Source organism: Polypterus senegalus, chromosome 4 (assembly GCF_016835505.1).
Source record: "Polypterus senegalus isolate Bchr_013 chromosome 4, ASM1683550v1, whole genome shotgun sequence".
Taxonomy (NCBI): Eukaryota; Metazoa; Chordata; class Cladistia; order Polypteriformes; family Polypteridae; genus Polypterus; species Polypterus senegalus.
In genome coordinates this window covers 190002796-190030699 of record NC_053157.1, presented here as the reverse complement: position 1 = coordinate 190030699, position 27904 = coordinate 190002796, and the positions used below count along the sequence as shown (strand labels likewise).

Genomic DNA, 27904 nt, shown 5'->3' with positions numbered 1-27904 from the left:
TTTCCTGCCTTGCGCCCTGTGTTGGCTGGGATTGGCTCCAGCAGACCCCCGTGACCCTGTAGTTAGGATATAGCTGGTTGGATAATGGATGGATGGATGGATGGATATACAATTTAAGTTGAACATTATTGTTTCATAATTACATGAAATTGTATTTAAGGAATAAATTCACATACTTTTGTTTGCTGAATGTACCTCTGGCTCACCTGCCCACACTGCATGCATTGGCAATAAAATAAAAAAAATAAAATTGTATGATCAACATGGCAACAAGACCGCAACTTTTAACTTTTGTAACTTAATTCAAACCAACATCTCTCAAATGGATTTACATGAAAATTTGTGTTAAAACTGAGCAAATGTTGCAGGCCTGGAGAAACTCTAATGTCATGCCTTTGATATGTCAATGAACTGACTAGATTTGAGAAATGATTGGGAGAATAGACAAGTAACAAGCAGAAAAGGGTCAAAAGCAGGAGATTAAAGACATGAGCGTGAAGGCCAAAACAAGGGACAATAGTACAGGGTAAAGAAGTCAGAACCAGGAAAAAAATCCTAAAAGAGTGATTAATAGAAGGGTGTTGGGCAACTCGAATAAGAAAGTAAATTACTATACAACCTTTTATTTTGTCTATTTATTACTAGCAGCATGTAAAGCAGACTTGATAAAGGGAGCAAAACATAGTGGCAATTATTAGAAATACAGAAATGGTTCCCTCCATCTCACTTTGACTGGAAGAATTAACATTGTCACGATGAATATCCTTCCTAAGCTTCTTTTTCTATTTCAAAACATTCCAATATACATCAATATACATCCATAAATCATTTTTAAAGAAATTAGATTCAACCTTAACTTAATTTATTTAGAATTCAAAACATCCATGTGTCCAAAAAGCGACCCTGGTGGCATGGCTCTACCTAACTTTCAATTTTATTACTGGGGTGTGAATATACAAGCTATAAAAACCTGGACATGGACACAAATAGATGAACATACACAGGCTTGGTCCACAATAGAAATAAAATCCTGTAGTACTTCTTTAAATTCCTTGCTTTGTGCCCCAATAAATGCAAATGATCACCAATATACTAACAACCCAATTGTGCTTCACTCACTCAGAATATGGAACCAATGTAGGAAGTATTTTAAGACAAAGAAGCTTTTATCTGTGTCACCTCTGCACGAGAACCACCTTTTCCCACCCGTTCAAACATACAGTTTTAATGTCTGGAAAGCGTTCGGGATTAAATCACTTAGAGATCTGTACATAGACAATATCTTTGCATCCTATGAACAATTACACTCTAAATTTAACTTTCAAGCAAACACATTTCTTTCACTACCTTCAAATTAGAAACTTTGTTAAACAAAACCAGAGTACACTGGGAAAAGGATCTCTCAGTCAATGTCTCAGAAAAGGAGTGGACGGTCACAATGCATAGAATTCACTCGAGCTCCATATGCACAAATCAATTATATATTGAGCGCATCTGTCTCATTTAAAATTGCCCAAAATGTTTCCAGTGTAAGATCCAAATCTGTAAAACGTTGCAATCAAGTTCCAGCCTCACTGGACCACGTGTTTTGGGTGTGCACCAAATTAACATCATTCTGGACCAAAGTCTTTAAGTGCCTTTCAGACAGCCTTGGTGTCACAATCCCTCCTAACCCACTAACAGCTGTGTTTGCTGATTTGCTGTACTCCCAGATGAGATTAAAGTGGAGAAGGACAAACAAACTGTAATTGCCTTCACTACACTATTTGCACGCAGACTTATCTTGCTTATCTGGAAGAATGCTAACTCACCTCTTTTTAGTCAGTGGGTAACTTATGTTAGATATTATCGAAAATTGGAATAAACCAAATTTGCACTTAGAGGATCTGTACAAAACTTTTTAAAAACTTGGCAGGATCTAATCAATAACATTTTAGAATAAGCATTTAAATTGAGGAAGTAAATTCTCTTCTTTCTTTATATATATATATAAACTTGACTTGCTTGTATGGATTATTGCTTGATTTTAATAAAATGAATAAAATATTTAAACAAAAATACAAAATGGTCCAAAATTAGACAACCTTTTGCACAACTGGAATTTCAACAAATGAACATCATAATCAGGAGCCTTCAAACCCCTAAAACAAATGTATGAATTTAGGAATCCAGGCAAAAAAAGTATTAAAATAAAAATAGAAATCAAAACCTTAATAGCATTGATTGGATGGTGAAATTGCATTCTTTATATACATTAACAATGATATGTGAATTATGGGTAAATGTTTATGGATAATCATTATACTTTGATTCATCTAATTTTGTAATAATACTAAGATAGCCTTTTTATTTAAGGGACCTAAATTTAATTTATATGTTAATGGGTTGCATAGTCCGGTTATGATTATGTTGTCACCATCACTATAATGTATCGGTTAGGCTGGTTGATTAAAGGTATCGTTTCAACAAATGTTTATACTGCTGTTGAACAGTGATTTCTTGTTCACTCATGCTAAAAAGATTTGATTGTTATAGAGTAATGTGAAATACAAAAATAAAAGAAAGCCTGCCAATACAGTCCAATTGCTACTTGTTTTCTGAAATGCATGTATTTTTCCAAGAGAGTCTTGCCAAGTGACTCCCCTCTCATGTCCACCAGTTTCTACATGCAGATCTGGCAGTGATGATTCAATTTAAAGCATCTTTGAGCATTTGCCATCATAAGCTGATAAATATGCAGATATACGGTAATATAATTAATTTGCAGTCTGCATGTAGCTTGTATGTATATTAGACAGCATCTGTCTGATTAATATTAATTTTGACAATTCAGGAAAGATGCTGTATCAGTATACAGTAATACTGTATTTGAATACCTTTGAAAATGAATTTGAACAATCAAACAAAACAATAGGATTTTAACCAAAAATTGGAAATTGAGTTTCTTTTACCTGCAGCCTGAATGTAGCCTTAACAGCCTGTAGCAACATATTGACTCAAACACAGCAGCATTACAATATTTCTGTAGTATTTCTCTGAGATTCAGGGGAAGCTGCCTCTATGCCCCCTACAGACCATACCTATGGCTATATAAAAATTATTCTGAGTGTGAAAAAGAAGATAGAATTTTCTTTTTGGTTTTCAGCCTGTGCAGCAAGAAACCTGGGCTGAAATGTATCAATCATTGCAAAACTGAAATTGCTCCAGAAAGATAAATGTAACAACTCTTAGACTTTATATACTGTAAATATTAAATCATTGTAATATCTTTTCAAGTACTACCGTCAACAACTAAGCATTAAAATTGCATTTTTCATTTGCATAAAGCTAAATGCATGTCTTGTACAGTGGGTGATGGGTCCTCTGTTGGCCTTGGAACCCCTTGAGGTTTGTTTTCTTCATCATCTCTCCAACTCAAGTCCTTTTTCACCATCTGACCATAGCATTAAACTTGTTGTTATAATCATTAGAGATTTAAACAATTAGTTTAGTAATTAAATCCATACTAATGGACTGTACCATTTTAGTTGTTTACTTGTTTTTCACTGTTACATAGGTTTGTATTTAGTTATTTATTTATTGTTCTTTGTAATTCTATTTTGTGTTTAACTTCTTTTAATGCACTTTGAGTTTCATGTTTTGTATAAAAATGTGCTATAGAAATAAGTACCATTGTTGTTGTCTTGTATATATTCAGCACAAGTGAACACAGCTGTACCTGCTGCTGATGGAGAAAGATAGCAAAGGCAGAAGATGAGGTGGATGAGTGTGAAGTGATCTGTTGCGTGAGTAACTATAGTAGGTTTCTGTGCTGCAGTGGCATAGCTAGGGGTGGGCAGAGGGGGTGGTTCGTTCCACACTTTTGAGGGCAGCATTATTGGCCAAAAGGCTCAGTACAATTTGTGTGTAAGCAGCAGGGTTTGGAAAAATATCACACATGAATGAAAAGAGTAAAATTCTCTGATTTTTATCCACAAATGCTTCAATAATAATTTTCAGACTGTCCTTCTGTTACAGCATCAGACACAGCAGTTAAAATTTATGAGGCAATAACAAAAATAAACATAAACATTACACCAATAATAATTTCTAGGAAGATAAACAACTAATTTACAATTTTGTCATGTTATCAATCTGAATGCGTTCTTGCTCTGTGCAGAAAACATTCCCACCTATCACTTGTACAATACACTGGTTCTGGTTTTCGCAGCGTAATTATATTAAACTAATAATTAGAACACAGCTTATCAGTGCGTCTATACTATATTCTTGTCTGGTTGATGCTCATAAATAATTATATGTGAAGAATTATTGCTGTTTCTCTATATATGAATAAATCTATGCAAAATTTATCTTACTTTTTCTCTATACATCATTTTAATTTTCTATTTAAATAGGTTAACATATTCAGATATGTTGGAGGGTCGCAAATTGAAGCACTACCCTGCCCCGCCCAGCACAAACTCTAGCTACGCTACTGCCATGTTGATGTGAATTACTATGCAGATTATGAATAGCAAACATATAATTTATCTGGTGTCATGAGTTTGATCTCTGGATCTCCTTTTGACAGGGAAGACTTTTAATGGACACTAGAGAGGAATGGTGAAAACCCAGAATGCTCTTCCAAGCTACCATCCCAAAAGAGGATTCTTGGTGGCTGTGCTTTCTGTCTTCTACTGCTTCTATAAAAATTAGTTCCAAGGCAAATGAAAGCTAAGCATCTGAAAAGCACAAGTGCTTACCTGCTTATGTTTACATTTTTCCTTCCTTCTTTGTGCAAGATCATGTATAGCAACCTTGTTAAGACTTTTATATAGTTAAAAAATTTAAATTTAATTTGTCATCTGAGTGTTCTGCCAATGTTTACAAATGACTGTAGCATTGCCAACAAATTGGTATTAGTGTTGAGCAGCATGTTCACGTGACAAAGATTTATTCAATGCACATACTAGAAATTCTTTATTTGCAGGAACCAAAAACAGACCTCAGTCCAACTCAACAATGGGGTTTAATGACTTACGCATGCATCTGACTGAAGAGCAGACACTCGTTCATTGAGATTAGCATATGTGGAGACCTGTACATTTTGTACATTCTGCTATTGCGGAATCAGCCATTTGTCCCTTTAAGGGGATGAAATCTAACATTTGGAGATTGTGTAAATAGTTAAGGGGCTGGAGTCCTGCACGTTGCTGGAACTAACCAGAAAACTCACTTCGCCAAAAAAAAAAAAACTAAGGAATAGCAATATGCCATTAACCATCGAATCAACAAAGCACTATCATCAGTCTGTCAAGCCTCTCCACCATTCTCTCAGTAAGTGTCAACTTTCTTAACAGCCAGATCACTATTATGGTTTATCAAATATTGTATATTATTTTACTGATGCCACTTTTCCATTATAGTGTCATAGAGAGTGTAAGTATCAGAGGTAAAGCAAGAACCACTCCTGGATCAAATAGCAGACCATTACTGAGCATATTCAATAACAAGTGAGTCAACAGCTACTGTAACTTGGATAACTTTGTCACACTGGAGGAAACTTAAAGCAGCATTAATATATAATTTCTAATTTTGCCTAGTTTCAATATCCTGATTTACTAAAGAAAGACCAAAAACTTTCCAATAAGGCATTTACCTAATAAATTAAATTCATATGTTAGAATATACTATACCTGTATATAAAAAGATGAGCTGAACATTAAAGACAAAGAAAACAAAATAATAATTTAGTGACTGTGAGGCAGCAACACAGTTTATTTTTGTCATCAGCTAACAATATTATCAAATGACATAGAGTTGAATCCTTTGAGACAGAAGTTCTTTACAATCAAGACAAAGCTTTTCTTCTAATTGATACGGAAGTCTGCACAGTATCTATTTTTAGTCACGGCTGCAGACTGAAAAGCAGAGTGGGGACGTAAACCTGCAAACATATGTGGCATATTTCTTTTTTCTTTTATTTGTATATAAGCTGACAGGAAATTGTTCACCAAAAAAGGAACTTTAAATTAGAAACTAGACAGTACCCTTATCAACCGAAATTCTCTAATTGAAGAAAGTAACACACATGTAAATGGTGAATGCTTTCTTGTTTCATTAAGGAGATGTGTACAATTCCAAAAGGAGACGTTACATGAAGCATGTCCATAGACTACTGTATGCTTCCCCAAACCAATCGACCCATGAATGCAGCATAGCACATTTTTGGATCTTTACTGTCGTATACTGTACATAAGAATGTAAGAACATAAGAAATTTGACAAACAATAGGAGACCATTCAGTCGATCAAGCTTGTTTGCTCAGCTAATACTTAAGCTGTCCCTTCTTAAAGGTTGCCAGCATTTCTGCTTTAACTACATGGTTCAGTAATTTGTTCCAGATTCCCACAGTGCTCTGCATAAAGAAGTGCTACCTGGCCTCAGGCCCAAATGCACTTCTCTTTAATTTCCACTGATGTCCTCAAGTACACGATTCACCGTTAGGTTGAAAGAATTCTGCTGGATGTGCAACAAGCTTTTTTTATGGTCTGATATACTGTATGCTCTAACTGCAACTGGTCAAATGACCAGCAAAATGCATCCGCAGTAGGGTCACAGTACACTCAAGGCACTGCACCCATCTTTTAATAATAGACACATATGGACTGATTTCAAGTTTCACTTCAGCTTGAAGATTTTCTTGCTAGTCTGAAAAGGCTCCTTTAGTAAAGAGATAATTTATAATTGTCTGTAGCACAGCAGTCACAAAACAAAAGTACTTTAACATGCAAAAGTAAATGTACAACTCATCTTTTTATATACAAGGCATTTAATCTTTAGCTATAGAACTTCACCAAAAGAAAAAAAAAATCTCCTTATGCTGTAATAACATAACAGATGGAGAACTTGAACAGATGTTCTCACTGAGTATTAGCTGGCTGTACTGTCAGCCATTAGCAGTAATATGCATCATTTCATGAATCACAATGACATTTGCCATAAATACATTAAGTACTTTTATCATGGTTATTTTGTGCTATTAATAATCAGTTTATGTCACTGGTAAATAAACAGGCAATCAAAATTCAACCCATTGAAATCTTAGTAATGTTTTAAAATTATATGTTAAGTTATAGGACATTGCTTATTATATTCAGTCCAAATGACCTTTTGAATAAAAATGATATACTGTATGTAGGTCTTTAATAATTATACTATTAGATGAAATTCTGTTGTTTAAAGTATCCTTGTAGATTCAACCTATGAACTATTTGCTTATTATTATATAATTTCAGCATGTCATTTTTGTACAGTTCATCATCATCATCATCATTTTTTTCTGCTTTTGCTGTTGACAGTCACAATACTAGCACATTGATCTGAGTTGATGAGACCTCTATTCCAGGCAGTATTCCTCCAGACATTTCTGCAGAATACTCTTGACACTACCAGAACAATTAAGATACATAATAGCTCCAGTGTGTCCTGGGTTTGCCTTTGGGTCTTCTCTGAGTGGGCTTTAACTATATACCAAGGCATTGTGGGAGGTGCCAAGGAGGCCTTCTATCTACATATCCAAACCATTTCAACTAGCTCCTCTAAATCGTGAATAGCAGAGATCTTCCTGTATTGCTAAGGTCCTCATCATATTAAGAAAAGTATCCCCAGCAATCTTGCACATTGGCTCCATTTTGGCCACTTGTACTCATGATCTCATGCTTTCAGGCACCTGCCAAAGCTCTGAAATTGAGAGTTTTGTCCACAGACCGTCCTCTAAATTTACCACCATGAATGGGTAGACCATTTCTAAAACTGCTTCCACTTCACTGATTAACTGCTCAATCTAACAATCACTTAAACCCTCACTTGTGAACGACACCACCTGCAGGAACATTCCATTCTTTTCTTGGTAAGGATCATAACCTTGAATTTTGACAAAATAATCATATATTTATCATTTTAATGGCATTATGCTTAGCTACAAATTGTTGCAGTGTGTACTTCAGACCACAGTAAGATGAAACAAAGTGGACAACACCATCTGTAAACAGCAGAGATACAAAACAAAAATGTTTCCAAACTGGATTCTCTCAAATATTTACTGTGCTTTGGTATCCTGTCTATTAAAAATAGGGAACAGGAGTGGTGACAAGATTGAACTTTTGCTTAAATCCAACATCCACTTTATATCATCTAAACTTAATTCTAAGATGCACAAGACACCACTGGAAAGATGGTCATGATAATCCATTGGTGGAATCCATCACCCACTCTGAACCATCTCAACTTGATTCTAAGTATTGTTATCCAAACAAATACAAAGACCAAACGACACACAACAGCATCCCTAGAACCCACATACTGACACCATGGGGCAGATGGTCATGATCATCTTCCAAGTTCAGCCGTGATCCACAATTTGTAATATTGCTCATAATTAAACATTTGCAGCACATGTGATCACAGCTGGATCTACTCTCTATAGAGACAAAGGGCATGGGAAAAGTGTGAATAAGTGCAATCTGTTCCATGATGGGACTGGTGAATACACTTAAAAAGAATATATGAAAATGTTTAGTTTTTTTGGTGTCGTAAGTGTAATGATTGCATCTCCTATGGGAAAGGTTTTTGGGGACACAGGAAAGATGGTGCCTATACTCAAAATATTAACAAATGTGTCTACATTCTCCTCAGTGCAATCAGAGTAGCCTTGGGCCACTGTCTTTTTCTGTGATCCATTGCACCTATAAAAGGAGTTTGCACTGTCTAGGGAGCCAAGAGGAAAATGATAAAAACTCCCTGAGAGAAACAGAAAGGAAAAAAGAAAGTAAGCAAGAGTGTAAGTAGGACAGGGTGGATGAGTTTACTTCATATTTTGCAGACTCAGGATCATCAATTAGCATCTGGCAGCCACATACATGTTTTCTCTGGCTGCAAGTTTGTCCTCTTTTAACACATTTTTTCATTTATATTAAAATTCCATAGAATTTGTAAATACTGTATTAACCATCTGTAAAATGAAGCACATGCAGAGAGTATGAAAGGATGGGGTGCTCAGTTTAGGTTAACAATACATGTAAGAGCAAGACTTCATAATGTAATTAAATAATATTTTCTAGATTTACTGCTTAAAGTGGGGGTGCAGGAATTGCCACTCTTATTTAAAATTCAGCTTGGTTTAATATGGCAAAGTTAAAGCCATGCTGTTCTTTCCAGGTAAAAAAAAAAGACTTTAATTACTGTCACATTTATCCCAACTCTGAATTAGTTCAGAAATAAAAATACATGATTTGTGTTTCGCTTTAGAGGGTGATGCTGTGAGCTTGTGACCAATCAGCAGTGAGACGTAATTGCTTTAACTTATAGCACATGTTTCCCCTCTCTTTCTGCAGGTCTAGAAGCGGATTCTGGTTCATTTATTGTTTATTCTATACGAAACCCCCCCCCTTCCCCCTTTACCTCCATCTCTTCCTTCTCTCTCTTCTTTTTCTTTCACTTTTGTCTCCGTGTCCGGTTCGAATCTTAAAAACATCTGAAAATATTTTTGATAAAGTTTTGGTATCAGGCGTGACGTCAGCAGAAGCTGTAATGCTCCACCTGAGAGAAAAACTGTAAGGCTAGTCGCCAGCATTCAGACATCAATTCTGATTGCTTCATAGCCGAACAGGACACGGTAAAAAAAAAAAAACAAACAAAAAAAAAACTTATAGCACATGTTTGAATAAATGGGTTACAAATTATAGCACATCTGAATGTAAGGGACATGGCTGCACTTGTCCATTCAGCTATCCATCCATTTAATTACCAGTTTATATATGTGGCTTATTTTGCTAAAATAACTAATTTATTTAATGTTTCAAAACATCCACAATATCCCGGCATCATTGTGGCTCAACTCGTGATGCTTTTAAGCACAAGGCAGAGTACTCTGATGATAAAATGCTGAATAAAATGCTCATTATAATCGCTAAGACAAATCATTAGCCGGGCTGTTTTAAACAGTACTTCAGTCAGTAAGCAGAGAATGGAATGCTGTCTCCAATTATGAGTTACTACTGCAACAAGATAAGTCAAATTTAAAGGCTAAGTCTGATTTAGTATACAGGCTAGAAATAATAAAGTCTGATTACTTTCTGAAAAAATGGATTAATCCATTGACTGCACCGAAATATCCTTGAAGTTAGGAAACAATTGTGAGAAAATGAGAGCAAGATTTGGAACATTAGAGCATCAGAGTGTGTGACTTTCAAAATTTGAATACATGTCACTTGTCTATTAAATATTACTCTTCAGTGAGTGTTACTGTTCAGCTAATGCAGTGTTTCCCAAACTCGGTCCTGGGGAACCCCTGTGGCTGCAGGTTTTTGTTCCAACCAGCTTCTGTTTTTAATTGGACTCCTGGGCTAATTAAGTGATGTGATATTTCCCAAGTTCTGAGTTTAGAAAACAATATAGAAATTAGAAAACTAAGTTTGCTATAAAAAAACAACAGTATTTTCATCTTGATTTTCATTCTACTTTTCTAGGTGTTCTAATTGTTTAATTAATCAATTATTTACTAATTAGTGGGTCTGACTCTAAAGTAGCTGCAGCCTTTGATTATTCAGTGTTGTTTGCCTGGGTGTCTGCTCTGCTCATTTTAAATTGTCATTAATAAGATACAACGAAGGGGAAAAACTGCACAGAGAAAGGGCAAAGCATAATGAAATCAACAAAAGAGAGTTAAGCATTTAAATCTATAGCCAAAGCAGAAATATTGATAAATGTCTTATAAATGTAAAAATCATGCTGCTGTGCTTTTCTGAATGTCGAATAAAAGAAAAAAAAATACCAGCTAATTAAATGAGATCACTGCTATAAGGTGGTGTCACTGATTAGGAATCTGGTTGGAACAAAAACCTGCAGCCACAGGGGTTCCCCAGGACTGAGTTTGGGAAACACTGAGCTAATGTCTCCTTTATACACTGTTGCATGCATAAGTCTCACAACAGCAAATGTCCTAAACCTGAAAAAGTAATTTTCTGTCAAACCTTACTTGAAAAATGTGTTGCGACAAAAGCAGCTTCAAAGAGTTAGTGTATATGTAAGTATATATATAATGGTATTCATAAACATTTATTATGTTGATATTGTAATTTTTATAATTTTTTGTTATTTTTAGTAGTATTTATTTTTTGGTTACGGAATAGAAAATGGGGCGGCACGGTGGCGCTGTGGGTAGCGCTGCTGCCTCGCAGTTAGGAGACCTGGGTTTGCTTCCCGGGTCCTCCCTGCGTGGAGTTTGCATGTTCTTCCCGTGTCTGCATGGATTTCCTCCAGGTACTCTGGTTTCCTCCCACAGTCCTAAAACATGCAGGTTAGGTGCATTGGCGATCCTAAATTGTCCCTAGTGTGTGTGTGTGCACCCTGTGGTGGGCTGGCGCCCTGCCCGGGGTTTGTTTCCTGCCTTGTGCCCTGTGTTGGCTGGGATTGGCTCCAGCAGATAGGATATAGAGGGTTGGATAATGGATGAATTGAAAATGCCAGTGAATAAATTTATTACATGGACATGGTAAGGTAAATAAGGTAGTTCATGGTGATGATGTAAAACCCCTCATTCCTTTCCTAGATGTTTTAATATTGTTTATGATAGTATCTCCAGCTACACTAAAATTCCAAAAATGCAAATGATGTAGATGTTCATCTACATTGGTCACACGTGCAATTTTTGAAGGGACGGTAATACCAACAGCCAGGAGATTTATCGCAAAACTGTAGTGACTGATAAATTATTCGCCTTTAGACTCATCTTATACAGTAGTCAAATTGTGCAAAACGCAATAGAGATGCATACAGGTAGGCAACACCAAAAGCACTATGGAAAGCAACTCTTCTATGTTTGGTATATCAGAATATGTTTTTCTTCCAAGAAGGGTGACCAATCAGGGAATAGGATATTGTGATGAGAAGAATCCAGTTTGGCGGGGGCTAAGTAAAAAGTGCTGACAAATAAGCAACAAATTTTGAGTCTGCGTTTTCGAAAATCTGTGTTTTCACCCGTCCCCATTCTACATTTTCAGAAGTATATGTCTCTGGAGAGCATTTTCAGGGTTAGTCAGTGTGGACAAAAGGTGAAAACAGATACTAATGGAGTAAACGAAGGAGAATGTCTTGGACATCTTAGCTAATACCAAAACAAAGGAGCTTGATGGGCTGAATGGTCTCTTCTTATTTATCATTTTTTTGGTCTTATTATATAATGTGTGTCTGACATGTATGAGGGAGTGGGGGCTTCTTTGTTACAATGATATCTAACACAAAGAATGCTTGCTCTGTAAGAATTTGGCTCAGGTCATATCTATTTAATGATTCCTGGTGTATATCAAGCAGTCACAATCCAGTGTGTATGATACTGTTTGTAATGTAAACACTTCTAGCAGATATTGCAAAATTCACAAAAAGTATGGATTTAATAAAAAATAATACTGAACACGTATAATCACTTTTCATCAGTGGTCCCAAGAACTGCAAATCATTTGATTTAGATTACAAACAGGTTTTCTGTATGTAATGCAATGCATTTGAAACTTTGGAGCACCAATGCCAAAGATGTAACTAACAGATGAAAACCTCCTCTAAACAACTCTACACTGATGAAGTGCAGCTCAGTACCCAGCATTGCTATAGTGTCTACTGTATCTCTGCAGAGCATGCCTGGTAAAGAGATGTCTTAAAAAGGTTTTTACTCAGTCTGAAAAAGTAGATGTAGACGTTAGTCATCGGTAGTAGGGAAAGAAGATAGACAGTTATTCTTTGTAAAAATATCAAATTCAATTAACTAATATTATATTACTACATTTTTAAAATCTCATTACTTCAGGCATGTAATTATAACTTTTCAGATGGCTCCAGAAATATAATCTTAAAATGTTCATCCTTCTTTTTCCAGCACAAGTTGACCACAAAACCAGTCCAAGGTAGGCTGATACACATTCACATACACACCCACAGCAGAATAATCGAAATCAATTGACTTACCAATCAGCATGTCTTTGAGCTAAAAGAGGAATGCTAGAGTCACTGCATAAAAAATACTCTAAAATGTCACACACACTATACATAACACTTTTTAACAAATTCATCCAATTGAAAGTCATGAGGCAGCATGACTCTGTAAATGAGGCTTTGCATTAAACACTGTTATTTAGAGTCATTTCCCAAGTTACAAATCATATTCTATTTTTACTGCACCTGAGCCCAGTCGGTATCCGGCACAAGCCTTGTTAGAATTGGACTGATGTGATTCTGTCGAGGCTCGCCTCTCCTGCTCCCAGACTTCAGCTTCTGACTCAGTTGTTCGGGAGCCCACGTCAGACACGTCACCCTCCTCCCCTTCGGTGCTGTTACGATAGGGACGTCGCTGCCAGTTTTGGATGGCCTGTTTTCTTAGTGCCCAGTTTTTGGATACTGCTGCTCTGTCAAATCCCCCTTCACCAGAACGGCAGTGCACATGGTAATACTGTGCCTCTGGGCATTCCTCCAAGGGATGCATCTCAATACTGTCACTGTCATAACCTCCTGAACCCTGTGAAACTGTCTTTACTCGACTAGATGCCCTGTATGGAGAAACAGAGGTAGACACTTCACATGTGTGGTACAGTACATTAAAACATCCATGCATACAAACAAAATCAGTAAGTGTGTCTCTGCCCTACATTTCCTAATTCACCAAATGATGAATGCTATTTATATCTTTTATTGTCATAGTAATTTATTTCTTTATGGTGATCTTTTTTTAGATTGACTCGACTAAAATCGTTCATTTTCTGAACTCAGTTATTTCAATATTGGAGCATGGGAATCCAGACCTTATTCCTGCTGTACTTGCTACAGTGCAGGATACATTACTGAATGTCATGTACATGCATCAATTCACTTATAGTGGGCCAGTTGATAATTTCCAGTCAACCTATGGGCTTCTCTTAGGATTTTGGAGGAAAATAAAATGTGTTCCCTAAGAAAGCAAACATGGGGGAAAGCATGCAAGCTCCTCTCGGGTGCCTGTCCAGCTAAAAATCAAAACCCTTTTCATTGAAAGTGCAGATTGATGTGCCACTTTTTAAAAGTATTTTAATAAAGTGTGTTCACATATATGTTTAAATAATATGCTATAAACAAGACTCAAAGTATGAAGAAAAGGAATAATACTTTTAAACAATTTCACAATGCAGTTTTTACTTAAATAGTTGTGTGGGGGTGAAGTGGGTAGCATTGCTCCCACACAAATACAGTTTTTAGATATTGTGTTTTATTCTTCTTTTATAGTTTTGGACACAAAGTGGCCATCTGTTTTCACATAGAGTTAGACGTGACATTGAATAGTGTTATGTAAAGGCGGACAGCTTACATTGGGTGATTTATTCTTGAGCAACATGGACATTTCTTTGATAATTCTATTATGTTACAACTTGGGTGTTTCCCTGGTACAAGTTTATTTATTGTTAATCTTTTATTACTATTTCAGTATCAATTTTAGTGTGTTATTAATTCTCTTTTAGGTTTTGCTTTGTGCTTTTCTTTATGTAATGTGTTTATTTTTTTTTTATTTATAAGGCGTTTATGAATTTTGGTAAGGTTTACATTGACTGTGTAATTAGCGTTTTTTGCTGTCTGCTCTGCTGCCTGTATGAGGAGCCTGAAGAGGCGGGGCCACCCAATTAGGCAGTTGGGGAACTACCTTCATAGTATTTAAGCTAAAGATGAGAACAGGTCAACAGCTTCAACATTGTGTAGTGAGTTTACTTTTTCTATATTTGGATTCAATTCTATTTTTCGATTTTTGGATTTGACCCCTTCATTCACTCGAAGATCTTGTTTTTTTTTTTATCAGATTTTTTTGTTTTGAGTTTTTGTCTTTGAGGCTAATGCATTATTTTTTTCTCCCTTTTGTTACTGTCTTGGTTTTTTCCTTTTTGTGTTTTTGAATTCTTTTGAATACATCTTAATATTAAGGAACTTGCTTTGTTTTATCTGGATTCGAGGTTTTCATGGCCTTGTTCTTCTCCATTTTTGTGGACATTTTGAAACTTTTAGTGTTTAAAATGATCATCTTTGTTTTGCGCCTGTGCAGGAAGGATTGTCTGCCATTTCGATAGGGGTTAGGCTGCCAGGGGTGAAGCCTATTCCTAGGTTCTAGACCTGATTTAGACTTGTTATGGCATTTAGTGTGAGGTTTTGCAGGTCAGTTCCCTTTGTTGTGCTTCATGTTTAGGTATTTCACCACAGATCCTGTGACAAGCTGGAGCATACTTTGTAAATCCAAGCAAAGGGAGAGGTTGTGCTTCCATTAGATCATACTGTGGTTAGAAATGTGACCACAACATAATACTCCTCCTTAAAATGTTTATTGTGAAAAAACACATTCTCTGGACATTTACAATTGATTCATGTTACTTGTGTTTTCATTTCTGAGCTAAATTTTTCACTTTTAGTTGAATTTCTGTTTTTAGCACACAGATCCAGTGTTTCAGGTTTAATCTCATGTCTGGTTGTCGTCTATGTGTCTGAATTGGCAAGGTCTCCCTTTGTCTGTGTGGTTTTTCTCCAGCTACTCGTTTTTTCCCACACATGCTCAAACACTTGCTGGGTGATTTATCTACACTAGGCCACCTATTTCTTCTTTCTGGAAGAACACTCAATGAAGAGCACTATACAAGAATAAACTGAAGTGAATTGAACTGAATGGTTTTACTTTTTCTGACCTCATTTCCTCCTCTCAGAGGCCAACCTCAGTCCTATGGCTTGCAATGGGTGATAAACACGGAGATACCCAAAAATAACTGGAATTAGGAAAAGAAAGTGTTTTAATAATTTTTACTTACTCAAAATTTAGTCTCCTTCAAAGTACTCTTCATGTGAATGAATGCACTTGTCCCAATGGTTTTCCCACTGGTGGAAACATTTTTGGAATTGCTGAAGAGGAAAATTCTCCAATGCCTGCAGCGATTTGTCTTTGACTTTCTCCACGTTACAAAATCGCTTTCTTTTGAGTTCTTTTTTCATATGCGGGAACAAGAAAAAGTCACACGGAGCAAGATGAGGAGAGTAGGGAAGGTAGCAAGAACTCCAAGACACACAAGTCAATTCAGAAATCTCTTCAATGGTCTGATGGCGATCTTCGTAAATTGCATTGCGAACTTTTTCAAGAACTTCATCATTCCTAATTTTGGAAGGTTGGCCAGATCTTGGTTGGTCTTCAAGTGACATTTCACCTCGTTTGAAACGCGGAAACCACTTGTAGACCTGCGTTTTACTTAAAGCTTCCTCTTTAAAAGGAGTTTCAAGCAATCACTACGGTTTCAGCAGGCTCACTGCTTTTTATGATCACCCATCACAAAAAACGCAGAACACATTTAATAAGCATCAAGAAAAACTAACATGGAATGCCGTATAAATGATACAGAGCAACGGCACTTGGCTGACTGCCACAGAATACTGTAAGTATGCTACACCTAGCGGCAAAATTTGTAACTAAGTATAAATTGCACACCAAATACAGATTCCGGTTATTTTTGGGTACCCCCTTGAATACAGCATTGGATCTGTCTGTTGCCCTTCAGTATACAGGTAAGCCTTTGATCCAACAATCATTGTCTTTTGCCTTTCTTCATTTACACCATTTCTGTCCTGTAACTTCCTGCTATCTCATATCTTTCTAAGCCTTGCTCTGTATTTGGTAAAGGGTAATAAATGATACTTGAATAAGACAAATGAAAAGTTATTTTATTCTTATGATACAATCTGTTTATTTATTCACTTCAACATTTCATTCCATGGATTGTATGTATTAGTGCTGATTGTCACTTAGTTGGTTGGGGCAGGGTGTGGGCAGGAAGCCATGTAACTCTTGTGGATGCGTCTGTTTCCATTGGAGAGGGGGCATGTGGACACAGAGTTACCCTGGTGCTTCCGAACACAAAATTCTTTATTGCAGAGCAAAAATGAGTTAAACCTCCAATGTGTGGCATGAGAAAATAGCATCAGTAAATTATTTATTTTCTTCTGCTTCACTTTTTGGTTTCTTTTCTACATTGTGCTCATGCCTAAACATTCTGTTGCCCCCTGAAAAGTCCAATGAGTTGGTGTGAATGCCAAACCTCCATACTGATATTACTGTCAGTATAAATGCAACCTCCTTTTTACTAGACAAAGTGCCAATTTCTTTCGCAAGGCATTTACCTCACTTAATTTGCTTGCTGTGAAAATGTATTTCTGATTTAAACTTGGCTGTTTTTTTTTTTTGGTTGTTAAACTCCTCTGTTAAAACATTTTAGTTTTTGTCCTCTCAGTACCATTCTCAATTAAGACTAGGCTATATTTTATTTCTAAGTTGCTTGCCTCCATTATTAGCAGCACATCTCCTGAAGTTATCATCCTGTCTGACCATAAGTGCACGATGATTCCACTTCATTTACTGGTGCTGTTTTCACATGCCATCCATGTCTGTGGCACATTCCTTCATATGCTTTGGGACTATCTGATGACCGATGGCCAGCATCATTTCTATAGTCTTAATTTTTCTATTTCCCTTCTCTCCTTTCTGCTGTGCATCTTTCCCTTGACTCCATCAGCAAAAATAACTTTTACAGTGATCCCTCGCTATATCGTGCTTCACTCCATCGCGGATTTTAAATGTATGCATATCATATATCATGGATTTTTTGCTGGTTCGCGGATTTCTGCGGACAATGGGTCTTTTAATTTATGATACATACTTCCTCAGTTTGTTTGCCCAGTTGATTTCATACAAAGGACGCTATTGGCGGATGGCTTAGAAGCTGCCCAATCAGAGCATGTATTACCTATTAAATAAAACTCCTCAATGATATATGATATGCTTCCCGCGCGGTGCTTGATTGCTTGCTTTACTATGTCTCTCTCACTCTCTCTGCCTGACGGAGGGGGTGTGAGCAGAGGGGCTGTCTGCACAGAGGCTGTTTGCCTAGAAGATACAGACGCTCCTCTAAAAAAGGCCGCTTTATCGCGGTGCTTCGGCATACTTAAAAGCCCAAAAGCACGTATTGATTTTTTGATTGTTTGCTTTTCTCTCGCTCTCTCTCTCTGACATTCTCTGCTCCTGACATGCATTCTTTGAAGAGGAAGATATGTTTGCATTCTTTTAATTGTGAGAAAGAACTGTCATATCTGTCTTGTCAAGGAACACAGTTTAAACGTTTGACTAAAGGGTGTTATTTCATGTCCAGAGGGCTCTAATAATGTTAACAGTGTGGGAGAGTTTATAAGGGATTAAAATATATAAAAATAACCATACCAACAAATGGTTTCTACTTTGCGGATTTTCATCTATTGCGGGGGGTTCTGGGATGCAACCCCCGCGATCGAGGAGGGATTACTGTATACCTTTAGTGATCTGTGTTACAGTTTGGGTAGAATGAAGGGATGGGCACTATAAAAGGAGTGTTGTTTCTACTTCGTACCTGGATTGTTAATATTTGAATTAAATTTATTTTAATGGATATTGTTTTCTTGTTAAACTTTAATAAAATTTGATCACAAAAAAGAACTATGGATAGAAATAAGGCAAAAACTAACACAATAGATATTGCACACAGAAGGCTGATTTAGAATATTAACCATGGGAATGTTTCCACGGCTGACTCACAACATAGCCTAAGTGAATTATATAATTAATGTATGCTCCAACTCTTCAAGAGTTTAAACAATTTTGGTATGGTTTGAAGATAAATTCAAATAAACATGTGTAGATACAAGTCACATGGGTTCAAAACTGGCTTTAGCGACTATCACCAAGGTAACAATGAAAATACACATACAGTAACATTTAAAAATAATAGCTGAATTAACAACACAAGCTGTTACTCCAGTTTCAGTGGGAACTGTACCTATGACTTGCTGAAATACAGGAAGAAGACCCAGAAAGCTCATGTTCTTAGAAACTGTGAATGCGCCCTCAAATGTATGACTGGTTTGATGCAAGGGTACATGTTTTCACTTATGTTCTCTGCTCTGAGAAAAAGACATCCAACGACGTGTTGGTGCAGCTTGAGTCTTCGGTGAAATTCATGTGTAAAACTCAGTCTGATTCATAGTTTCAAAGTCAATCAAGATCTTAACCTGGCAGCAGGAAAATGAGCCAATCCAAACCAAAAACTTGTTAATTAGAGTGCTGTGTCTTTGATTTCATTGTCTGTTGCTTCTAGCTTCCTTACTACATTTTATGAAAGTTTCAAAGTCATTTTGGCCATTACAAAAAGTGATCCAAACAACCTAACGCAGTGTTTAAAAATTACATCGACAGGAGTAATGTTTCAATCTCTTCCTTTTTGATCACATGACAACACTACAACATTGTCAAGGATATTCCGAAGTTGTTAGAAATTCTATATACAAACAAGGAGTTCTAAAAATTCATGGGTCATTCTGGGAACATGCTGATGAATAACAATGTAAATAAAACAGAAAGAAGATTTAGCGTGACTCAGAATTTGCAAAATACTGTACATTTTTAGTTCATAACTAAATATAGCATTTCTCAAGGCATTATCATGTAATTTACATGTTAAAATGAAGTATTAATTTAAAACATTATTTTTTATCATGCACACTGAAGAGCAAAAGCCCTTTTCTGCCATGTAAAAGTCAAAGCATTTAACAAATAGCATGCATACTTTCTTTCTTAGTGCATGTACCAAATAGTCACTACCTAAATAGTCCATTATACTGTCTTGTTAATCTTTCTTTTTGATGTTCTGTGAAAGAGTACACTTTCTGGGATATTTTATCTGGTTACACTTCTGTATGTCACCAGAAAGGAAATCAAAGCCACTTTACACATTTGTAAATCTGAAAAAGCCATTTGGCGAGGTGCCATGAAAGACAGTGAGAAGATTTTAGCCCATTTGTCTTCGATTGAAGTCATTTATGTTGTTGCTTTGAAAACCAATACATTTCCTGCAGAATTCTAAATAAAATGCTGTAATATAAATGTATGAAGTCTGTCCATGGTAAGTCTGTTCATGTTTGTACATTAATATTTAGAAGACTTTTTTGGAAATCTTATGTTGACAGTCAAAAAAATGTTTATAGCAGGTTAAAGAAGAATTCTACTGAGGAAAATACTCATAAATTTTGAACATTGTTACAAAAAAGGTTTGGGGGGTTGATACATTCTCTGGAAGGTGTTATATAATATAGACATATTTGGTAAATAGTAATGCTCATCTTTAATTCTAAAATATTAAGTATACGCTATTTATACATGTAACTATATTTTAGTACAATTTGGTACTAATGAAAACATTAGCTCAGAACCAATTTTGAGTGTAATCTCATATATCAATTACTGTGATAGGTCATGTCTTCTGCAGATTTTAAACAAGTGAATAGCAGATTGTACAGTGACTAGCATGCTGGCTGTTTTAACTTTAAATATTTGTCTTAAGTTATACATGTATGTACATTATATATGTTGCATGCTATGTATATCTTTAGTACATATGTCTGTGTATGTGCCTTTGTTCGTATTATATTACAGTCAACTGTTCTGAAGAGACATAAAAGTAAGAATTTCATTTTACTCTTTACACATAACTTTAGTGAAAAACCATGCTTTTGTTCAGCTTGTAAGACTTACCCAGTACTAGGTGACGAGCGTCGATCTGATACTTGATACACCCCTCGGGAAACTCCAGAATTGTTGCCATTTCTGTCTCTCTTTAAAAGTAAATGTAAAATTTCAATTGTTTACTCACTCCTCAGTAAAATGGCAGTTGCTAATATAATGAAGTCTATGGCACTTACAATTTGCAGAGTAGTACAACATATTTATGTTGTACAGTTTTACAATTTACTTCTGTTGCACAGCTGCATGGTTAGTTTTGCACTTTTTGAAAGATTATCATTTACCTCTCTGTTAATTCTAATTTTGTAAATATCTTATTATATAATATATCAAACTTTTTCTTATTCAGTGGCTAAAAAGTAATCCTAGACAGGATTCAATGCTATATCGTTATATATATTCTTTTTATATAAACCAAAAAGTACCCTGGCAGGACTTTTCACAATGCATTTTAATGACTTTGCTTCAGTTTATCTGGCTTCATTATACTCCTGATTAAAGTTTTAGCAATGTGAAGAAACAATGAAAAATATAGTTACTTTACTCATAATGACATTTGCTTTAGAAAAAGAGAATCTTTCCACGATAGGCAGCTGTTAACAATGTGGCAATTTAGTAGGCACCATTGTAAACCGCACACTGTGACAAATTTTTCTCTCTCTTTGATTTTACACCAGGTCTGAAAATCAGCCCAGCTACTAACTATGTAGTTTGTAATTCCTTCCATGCAGTTTGTAATTCCTTCCATGCCTGTGTTGATTTTACCATGGATACTCTGATTTTTTATTTTTCTTCCCACAACCCAGATACATGTATGGTAATTGCAAAATGACCACATAAGTGAGTGTGGGTGCATCAGTGATGCCATGAATGGCAGGAGCCCCTTATAGTTTGGGTTAAGTGGGTTTAAACTACGGATGGGTGGATTGATATTTGTTGTTACTAAACTTTAGTGAATTGGTCACTTCATTGATTATGAAACTTTTTTATTTCAAGTAAATAATAAACTTAAACGAGCAACCAGTTTAAATTACTTTTAATATAGTTATAGTATATGCACATACAAACACACACTTGTGAACTACTAAGCGCCTTTACTCCTCTGACAATTATTTGTTCATAAGATGCACTCCACCTTCATACTAACGGTCCCTCTTTTCAAGACATATTATGTGGGGCTGATTTCTCTCAGCTAAAGAGACTGTTAGGTACCAAAAAGTGTAAAATACACTGGACAATACACAAGTCCTGAATCTTATAAAAATTATAAACCTTTCTAGCATAATTTAAAACAGTGAAAACATATTTCAAAGGTCTTATCATTTTAATGATAAATTAGTATGGTTAGTATCATAGCAAATAAAATGTTTATACAATGTTGATAGCTGATTAATAATTGATACCTAAGCTAAAGTGTAATTACTTACTTACTTAGCAGTAAGCTTTCTATTTTGCTCCAGTTCAAGGGGTGTAAATGTCATGACCACTAGCTTCTTTACTGATCTCTCTTCTCTTATAGGCTAGCAGGGCAACTAGTAACCAATAAAGGCAGGGGTGGCCTTAGGCATGTGCAAACTGTGCACCTGCACAGGGCCGCCAAATCCCAGGGGCCTCCACGCCAATATATATTGAATATAAAACACAATGAGAAAATAACGACACAGCTGACAGCTGAATCGAAGCTAGTGCAAGTGGGCGAGTCTTCTTACAAGTTAATGTTTCACGTAGTTTTAATAAAGTATTAGTGTTAGCGCAATAGTCATAGTGAATATCTGGTTGGATAGGGGCACAATGGGGCACCCATTATAAGCAAAATAAAGAGATTTTGAGAACATGAATCTGGTTATTCGAAACGAAAGAGAACGGTTGCTCAGGAGGCTTTCATTGCATCACAGGAAGGAGCAATCCTGAATTTTATCATAAGTTAAACACTTGTGTCATGGGCACGAGGTGGCTATGCAGTGTCTGCAATGGACGTGGCCATCCGCCGTGCATAAGATAACATATTGACATTGGCGGGTGAAGGGGCCACTGATTCTTTCTCTGGCCAGGACCACCATGAGCCTAGAGCCGCCCCCGATAAAGGAATCAGGTGCAAAACAAAGTGAAATAAATATTGCAGTTTCTCTCATTAAGTCGAGATTAGTGTTGATCAGGGAATTTCATCAAAGCATTATTCGTAGCAAAATTGCTGTGTTTGCCTAGTTGTGTGTGGTCTTCGGGACAAAAAACAACCCAAAGACTCCCTAGCAGTTTTACTATATTCGTGAACTTGAAGAAGTGTCAGCTAACTCTTAAGAATTACCCAGTGCAGAGGACGTTAACCCACCTGTGCTTGCTGCCCCACTGGCTTTCCTAAGAAGACACTAGTGAAACCATATCTTATCTCTGGCATATGAGTCTTATTAAATACCTCCAGATAGACAATATTTTTAGTGAAAAATTCAAGCCTTACCTTCCATTGCTGAGGTGTTTTACTTGCATGTTGCTGAGCCGAGCGTTTGTTTCATTTCGACATTGTCTCATCATCTGTGTCATTAGCACAATGTCACTGTTGCACAGAGGCATTTGTAGCATATAGGTCTTTTGTAGTGAGAAGTCAGGAGCATGCTAGCTCCGAAAAAATTTAAAAGTGCATGCATTTGCCATCTAGTGGTTGAGTGTGAGCAGAGTGAGCTGCTCCATACACACACAGGTCTTTCTTTTATATATCTCTAATACAGTAATTTGGTGGATTTAGGAGAACTTTTTTCTCCGGTGCCCAATAATGATTTGCAAGGCCAGCCCAACCTCCTCCAGAGCTGTAACAGCAAACATTGGATGGGACCGCCCCCTGGGTAGAGCAGATAAGTGAATAATGTAGGTTCTCAAAATGTTATTTTTATGAAATATACACGTTATAAATAATGAGTTATCTGTACTTGTCACCAAATGTGCAGGTTGACCGTTCAGTTCCACGTCAGTATAAGAGAAGGCGCGCTTTCCCTATACATGCAAAATTAGCCACGTGAAAATAAAAAACAAACTTTGAAGGAGCCTGACACCCTCGCCCCCCACACCAAACACAGGGGACTCTATGAAATAATAATAATAATGAAAGATTTCTATCTTTTTGATAGAAGCAATCTGCAAAGTATCAGCACAGACCGTTTGGAGAGTCTTCAGCATGACCTTATTGAATGGAATGAGCAAGCATGTGGCTTCAACCATGACACCTCACTTTGAATTTTCTGCCTTTAAAAGACCTACGTATTTTTTCTGACTTTTGACTATGATTTTGAAATTTCCACTTTGCTTTGAAGAAATATATGATTGTGCATCTCTGACTATGTTCTTTCTTCTTTGATCTCATTGAGGCATGGTGATGCAGTGGTTGGCACAGATGTTTCCTTATCCCTCAGGGACAATTTAAAGATGATTGCACCATTATAATCCAGTTAAATCTAGCTCAGTTTGTCCTTCCCCACTAACTTTAATGTATTTTGCTGAGTTCAGCGATATTCCTGAACACTTCTGCAATTTCTCCACTCAAGGTGGAGTTCATTAATCACTAGTCGAGATCTACATTCTACATGCGAATAGTTTCTCATTACATCTATCTGTAACATAATTTCTTTCTTCCCTCCCTATAGTAAATTGTCACATTAAGACAACATACTGCTCAGTGGTTTCAAAAGACAGTTCTTCTTCCAAACCTTTAAGACTGAGTAGATAGACTAGATGTTAAACTAGACTGCATTAATACCAAGCATGTGGTAAACATGTTCATGAAGAGCAAATTGTCATATAGTGTATATTCACATTTTGCAGCTCACACCTTAGCAAACCACTAGTTCCTTCCCATGACCCATATATCAGTTTTATAACTGCATTCTGTAACAACTAAAATACAGGGTGACTCAAAATTATGTTAACACTAATGGTACTGCTATGTATATACTTATATACAATTTTGTGGACAATTTATGTGCCACATACAGTACGTGTGTGTGGAACATGATAGCGAACAGGTTGAGACTTTTCGTGCAAATCATCTTGCACATATGAAGTATGTTTTGCGAATACATTTTTTCCACCATTCAAACGTTAACATAATTTTGACTCACCCTGTATATAAGAAAGATGTGGAAAATGCTTTTAAACTCAACAGTTTGTAAGCCTTGTCACTAAATACAACAAATTTCATCATTTAAAGAATTTAAATAGAATGATAGCTCCTTTATGACTTTGACACTATTTTTAAAATATTTAAATATTTAAAAAAAAAAATCAGAAATTCACAGGTAGTCTATGGTTGAAAACGCCAGCCACTGACGACACACATACAGAATTTCATGGAACTTATTTCTATTGCTCTTCATTTTTTTTTAACTTGGATATTTGGTCCATTTCTCATGTGGCTTACCTGCCGTCCCGTTCCCTTCATATCAGAGACACTACCATGATCCAGGCTGCCATTGGGGGTAGTGCCACAGCTACTGATAATCTGCAACTGCTTCTCTGCTCTGTCAGCTCGATCTAAAAGCTCCTCAATGAACTGTTGCAGCCGAACTTTGGCACTTGCTTCACGAGCTGCTGTTTCCTGCAAGAACTGGTCAATCTGTGCCACCTCCCTACAGAGGATAGAGGAAGAGTGAAAGATTGCATTAAAAAAAAATAGCACTCAACTGTGTGACATGTATAATAATAATATCCAAGAGCAAATATGATGATATCACATGACAGAAGATCATAAACTAACAAGAAAGACAAATAATAAAATACAGAGAGAATCTGGATAGGACTTGATCACTAATATGAATATAAAATGCTCTCAAAACACATAAAGACTATGCAAAAAATTAAGAGAACTAAAAGCCATTTCTAAAATATTCATTGACATTTACTGAGGTCAAAACTGAGGGCATTAAGCAATTTCACATTGAATTGAAACAAACTAATGCATTTACAAAAAAAACACAGAGTTCTTTGGCCTGTTCAGTATTTTTTGAGCCTAGTAGAAGTCTAAAAAATTAAGCTCCACATTGTGACATCTTGTTTCTTCAATCCACAAAATGGCACGCAGATACAAATGTTATGCATTTTCAAAAAAGACATTACTTGTGAGGCACTGCATAGAAAGACGTTCATAATGAAAAGATAAAGCTTGTTCTTCAGACAAAGCATTAGTTTTTTTACGTCTTTCAATAATGAAAAAATGTTTTATGCATTATGTTGTAATGTAGTCATGTGCAATATAATACTAAACTGACAATTTCTTTTTATTTTTACTCCAACATTTCTTTGGTTTGCCAGTGAGTGATTGTTTCCCTTTTTGTATCTTTTCATAATCCAAAAAAGGAACTATAAAAACAAATGAATAATTGTGACACTATGAACTTGCTATTCTGAGAAATCAGTGATCGTTGTGATCAGTAAAGTTCTTCAACAAATAAAACACCCATCATGGGCCGCATAGGCTATTTGAGATGAAATCATTCAATGTTGGCCAATGTTAAAATAAAAACAAAACAAACAAGCATTTCCTTCAACAGAGTTTGTATTGCGGATGCGGTAATGAGAAAATGGAAATCTGACAAAAATAATATTTTATAGTGTTCAGGCTCATTCACTTTTTGTGTGTCTTCTGCATTAAAAATAAAGCTAAACTACATGGCCACCCCCACACCAACTCCTTTTACTCCTAGCAAGTAAAATGGCATTTATGTAAAAGTTATATAATGATATTTGGGAAGAAAATGTATCTTGAATAATAGCAAGGAGTTGCAGGGTCTTCTTTAATGTGCAGGTAATGAATGTTGCTCTTTTTACTAGTGAAGGCAACTTTCACATCGTCAGAAAGGATGTCTCTCATTTAACAAATAAGTAAAAAGTAAAAGGTCTAATAATCAAACATTAAGGCGAGATTATTGACTTATGTAACAGTTCTTTTCAACATCAACACTGGAAACAACAGCTTAATTTTAGCATTAATACAACATTGTTGTAATGCTTCAAACGTCTGAATCAAGAAAATACGTGGGAAGAACTGGTGTAAAAACACAGAAGGTTAATGTATGTGTTTTCTTCCTCTTCCATAGCCCATACAGTTCCCTAACTTAATTATAGTTGATATAATTAAGAAAACCCTACCATGACTACAACAATTTTTAAAAATGCCAAGTCTCTGATTTTAATATTATGACTTGAAACAACATAATGCAGTAAATGATGAAGCCAGCATTCTCAGTCTTCTTCTATAATACGCAACTGTGGCTGTCTGTTTGTCTGTCCAGGATTTTAAATCACCTGTAGCTCACAAACTGTTTGACCTATTGACTTGAAATTTGGTACACATATACTATGTGACGTCTACTATCCGCTTTTGGGGTGATGATTTTTATTACTCTTTTTATTTTTATTTAATTTCGTCTCCATATCTCAAATCATTCTTGAGGCAGATAGTTAGAGGGCATCATCGCTACCACCTTCACCATCACTTCATCTACCTCTTCTTATTTTAAATCATTCTAAAGGCAGTTTAAACACTTAAGTGCCAGCTTAAATGAAAAATTAAGAAAAATGTACATGTAATTGCAACACAAAAACTGACTTAATCATTTTTAACATAAAAAGATACCGACGGAAGAAGAGAAGAAGCGGGCTGCTAGGGTGTAGAAAAGAAGAGCTGCTCACGGAGCAGCAAGTGCATCAACCTCTGAGCAAACGAATGCTAAAGAGAGACAGAGTATGAAAACTAGGAATGCTCAAGTCAAGTGTATTCCCTGCATGTTATTGTGCCGTTACTGGTTTAGCATACAGTATTTGAAATATGAAGGTGTTGGCACACCAGTCACATAAAAAAGGGTTTATATGAAAACAAAATACAATAACGTTGAGCTAACGGGACCTACAAAGCAGAAAGAGAAAAGATGAAAGGGACCATTTTGAAGAACAGCATTAACTTATAAAATATAAAGAACTCAAATGTGCCTAGAGCCTTACTTCAAACTAAACACTCCATACAGTACACTTGTACAATGCAGTACAAAATAATAGTCTTGGAAATTTAGGATTTGCATTTCATTTTCCCCATATTTTCTATAGCATGCACTTTGAGTATTACCTCATATTTACAAAAATTACTGGTTACATTATCCATTAATCAACATTGAGAATCTGATTAAACCAATTAAGAATCACAGGAGTCAGAGTCCAACAGAAACCTGAAACCTCCCTGAATGGGAAGCCAAAAACTGTGAAAACAATTTATTTCATTCTTGCCTGTACCCGAAGCTC

At 36.0% G+C, this 27904-nt stretch overlaps 1 protein-coding gene across 2 annotated transcripts in view; it reads right to left on the bottom strand.

Moving 5' to 3' along the window:
• fbxo41 (F-box protein 41) overlaps positions 1 to 27904 on the bottom strand; it is a 231055-nt gene that overhangs the window by 52641 nt on the left and 150510 nt on the right. For both annotated transcript variants that reach the window (XM_039751812.1, XM_039751814.1), the window contains exons 3-5: positions 25032 to 25239; positions 20639 to 20718; positions 13216 to 13580 (exon numbers count right to left, since the gene is read on the bottom strand). In XM_039751812.1, coding sequence (XP_039607746.1) covers positions 13216 to 13580; positions 20639 to 20718; positions 25032 to 25239 — 653 coding nt within the window. The remainder of the gene's footprint in view (positions 1 to 13215; positions 13581 to 20638; positions 20719 to 25031; positions 25240 to 27904) is intronic.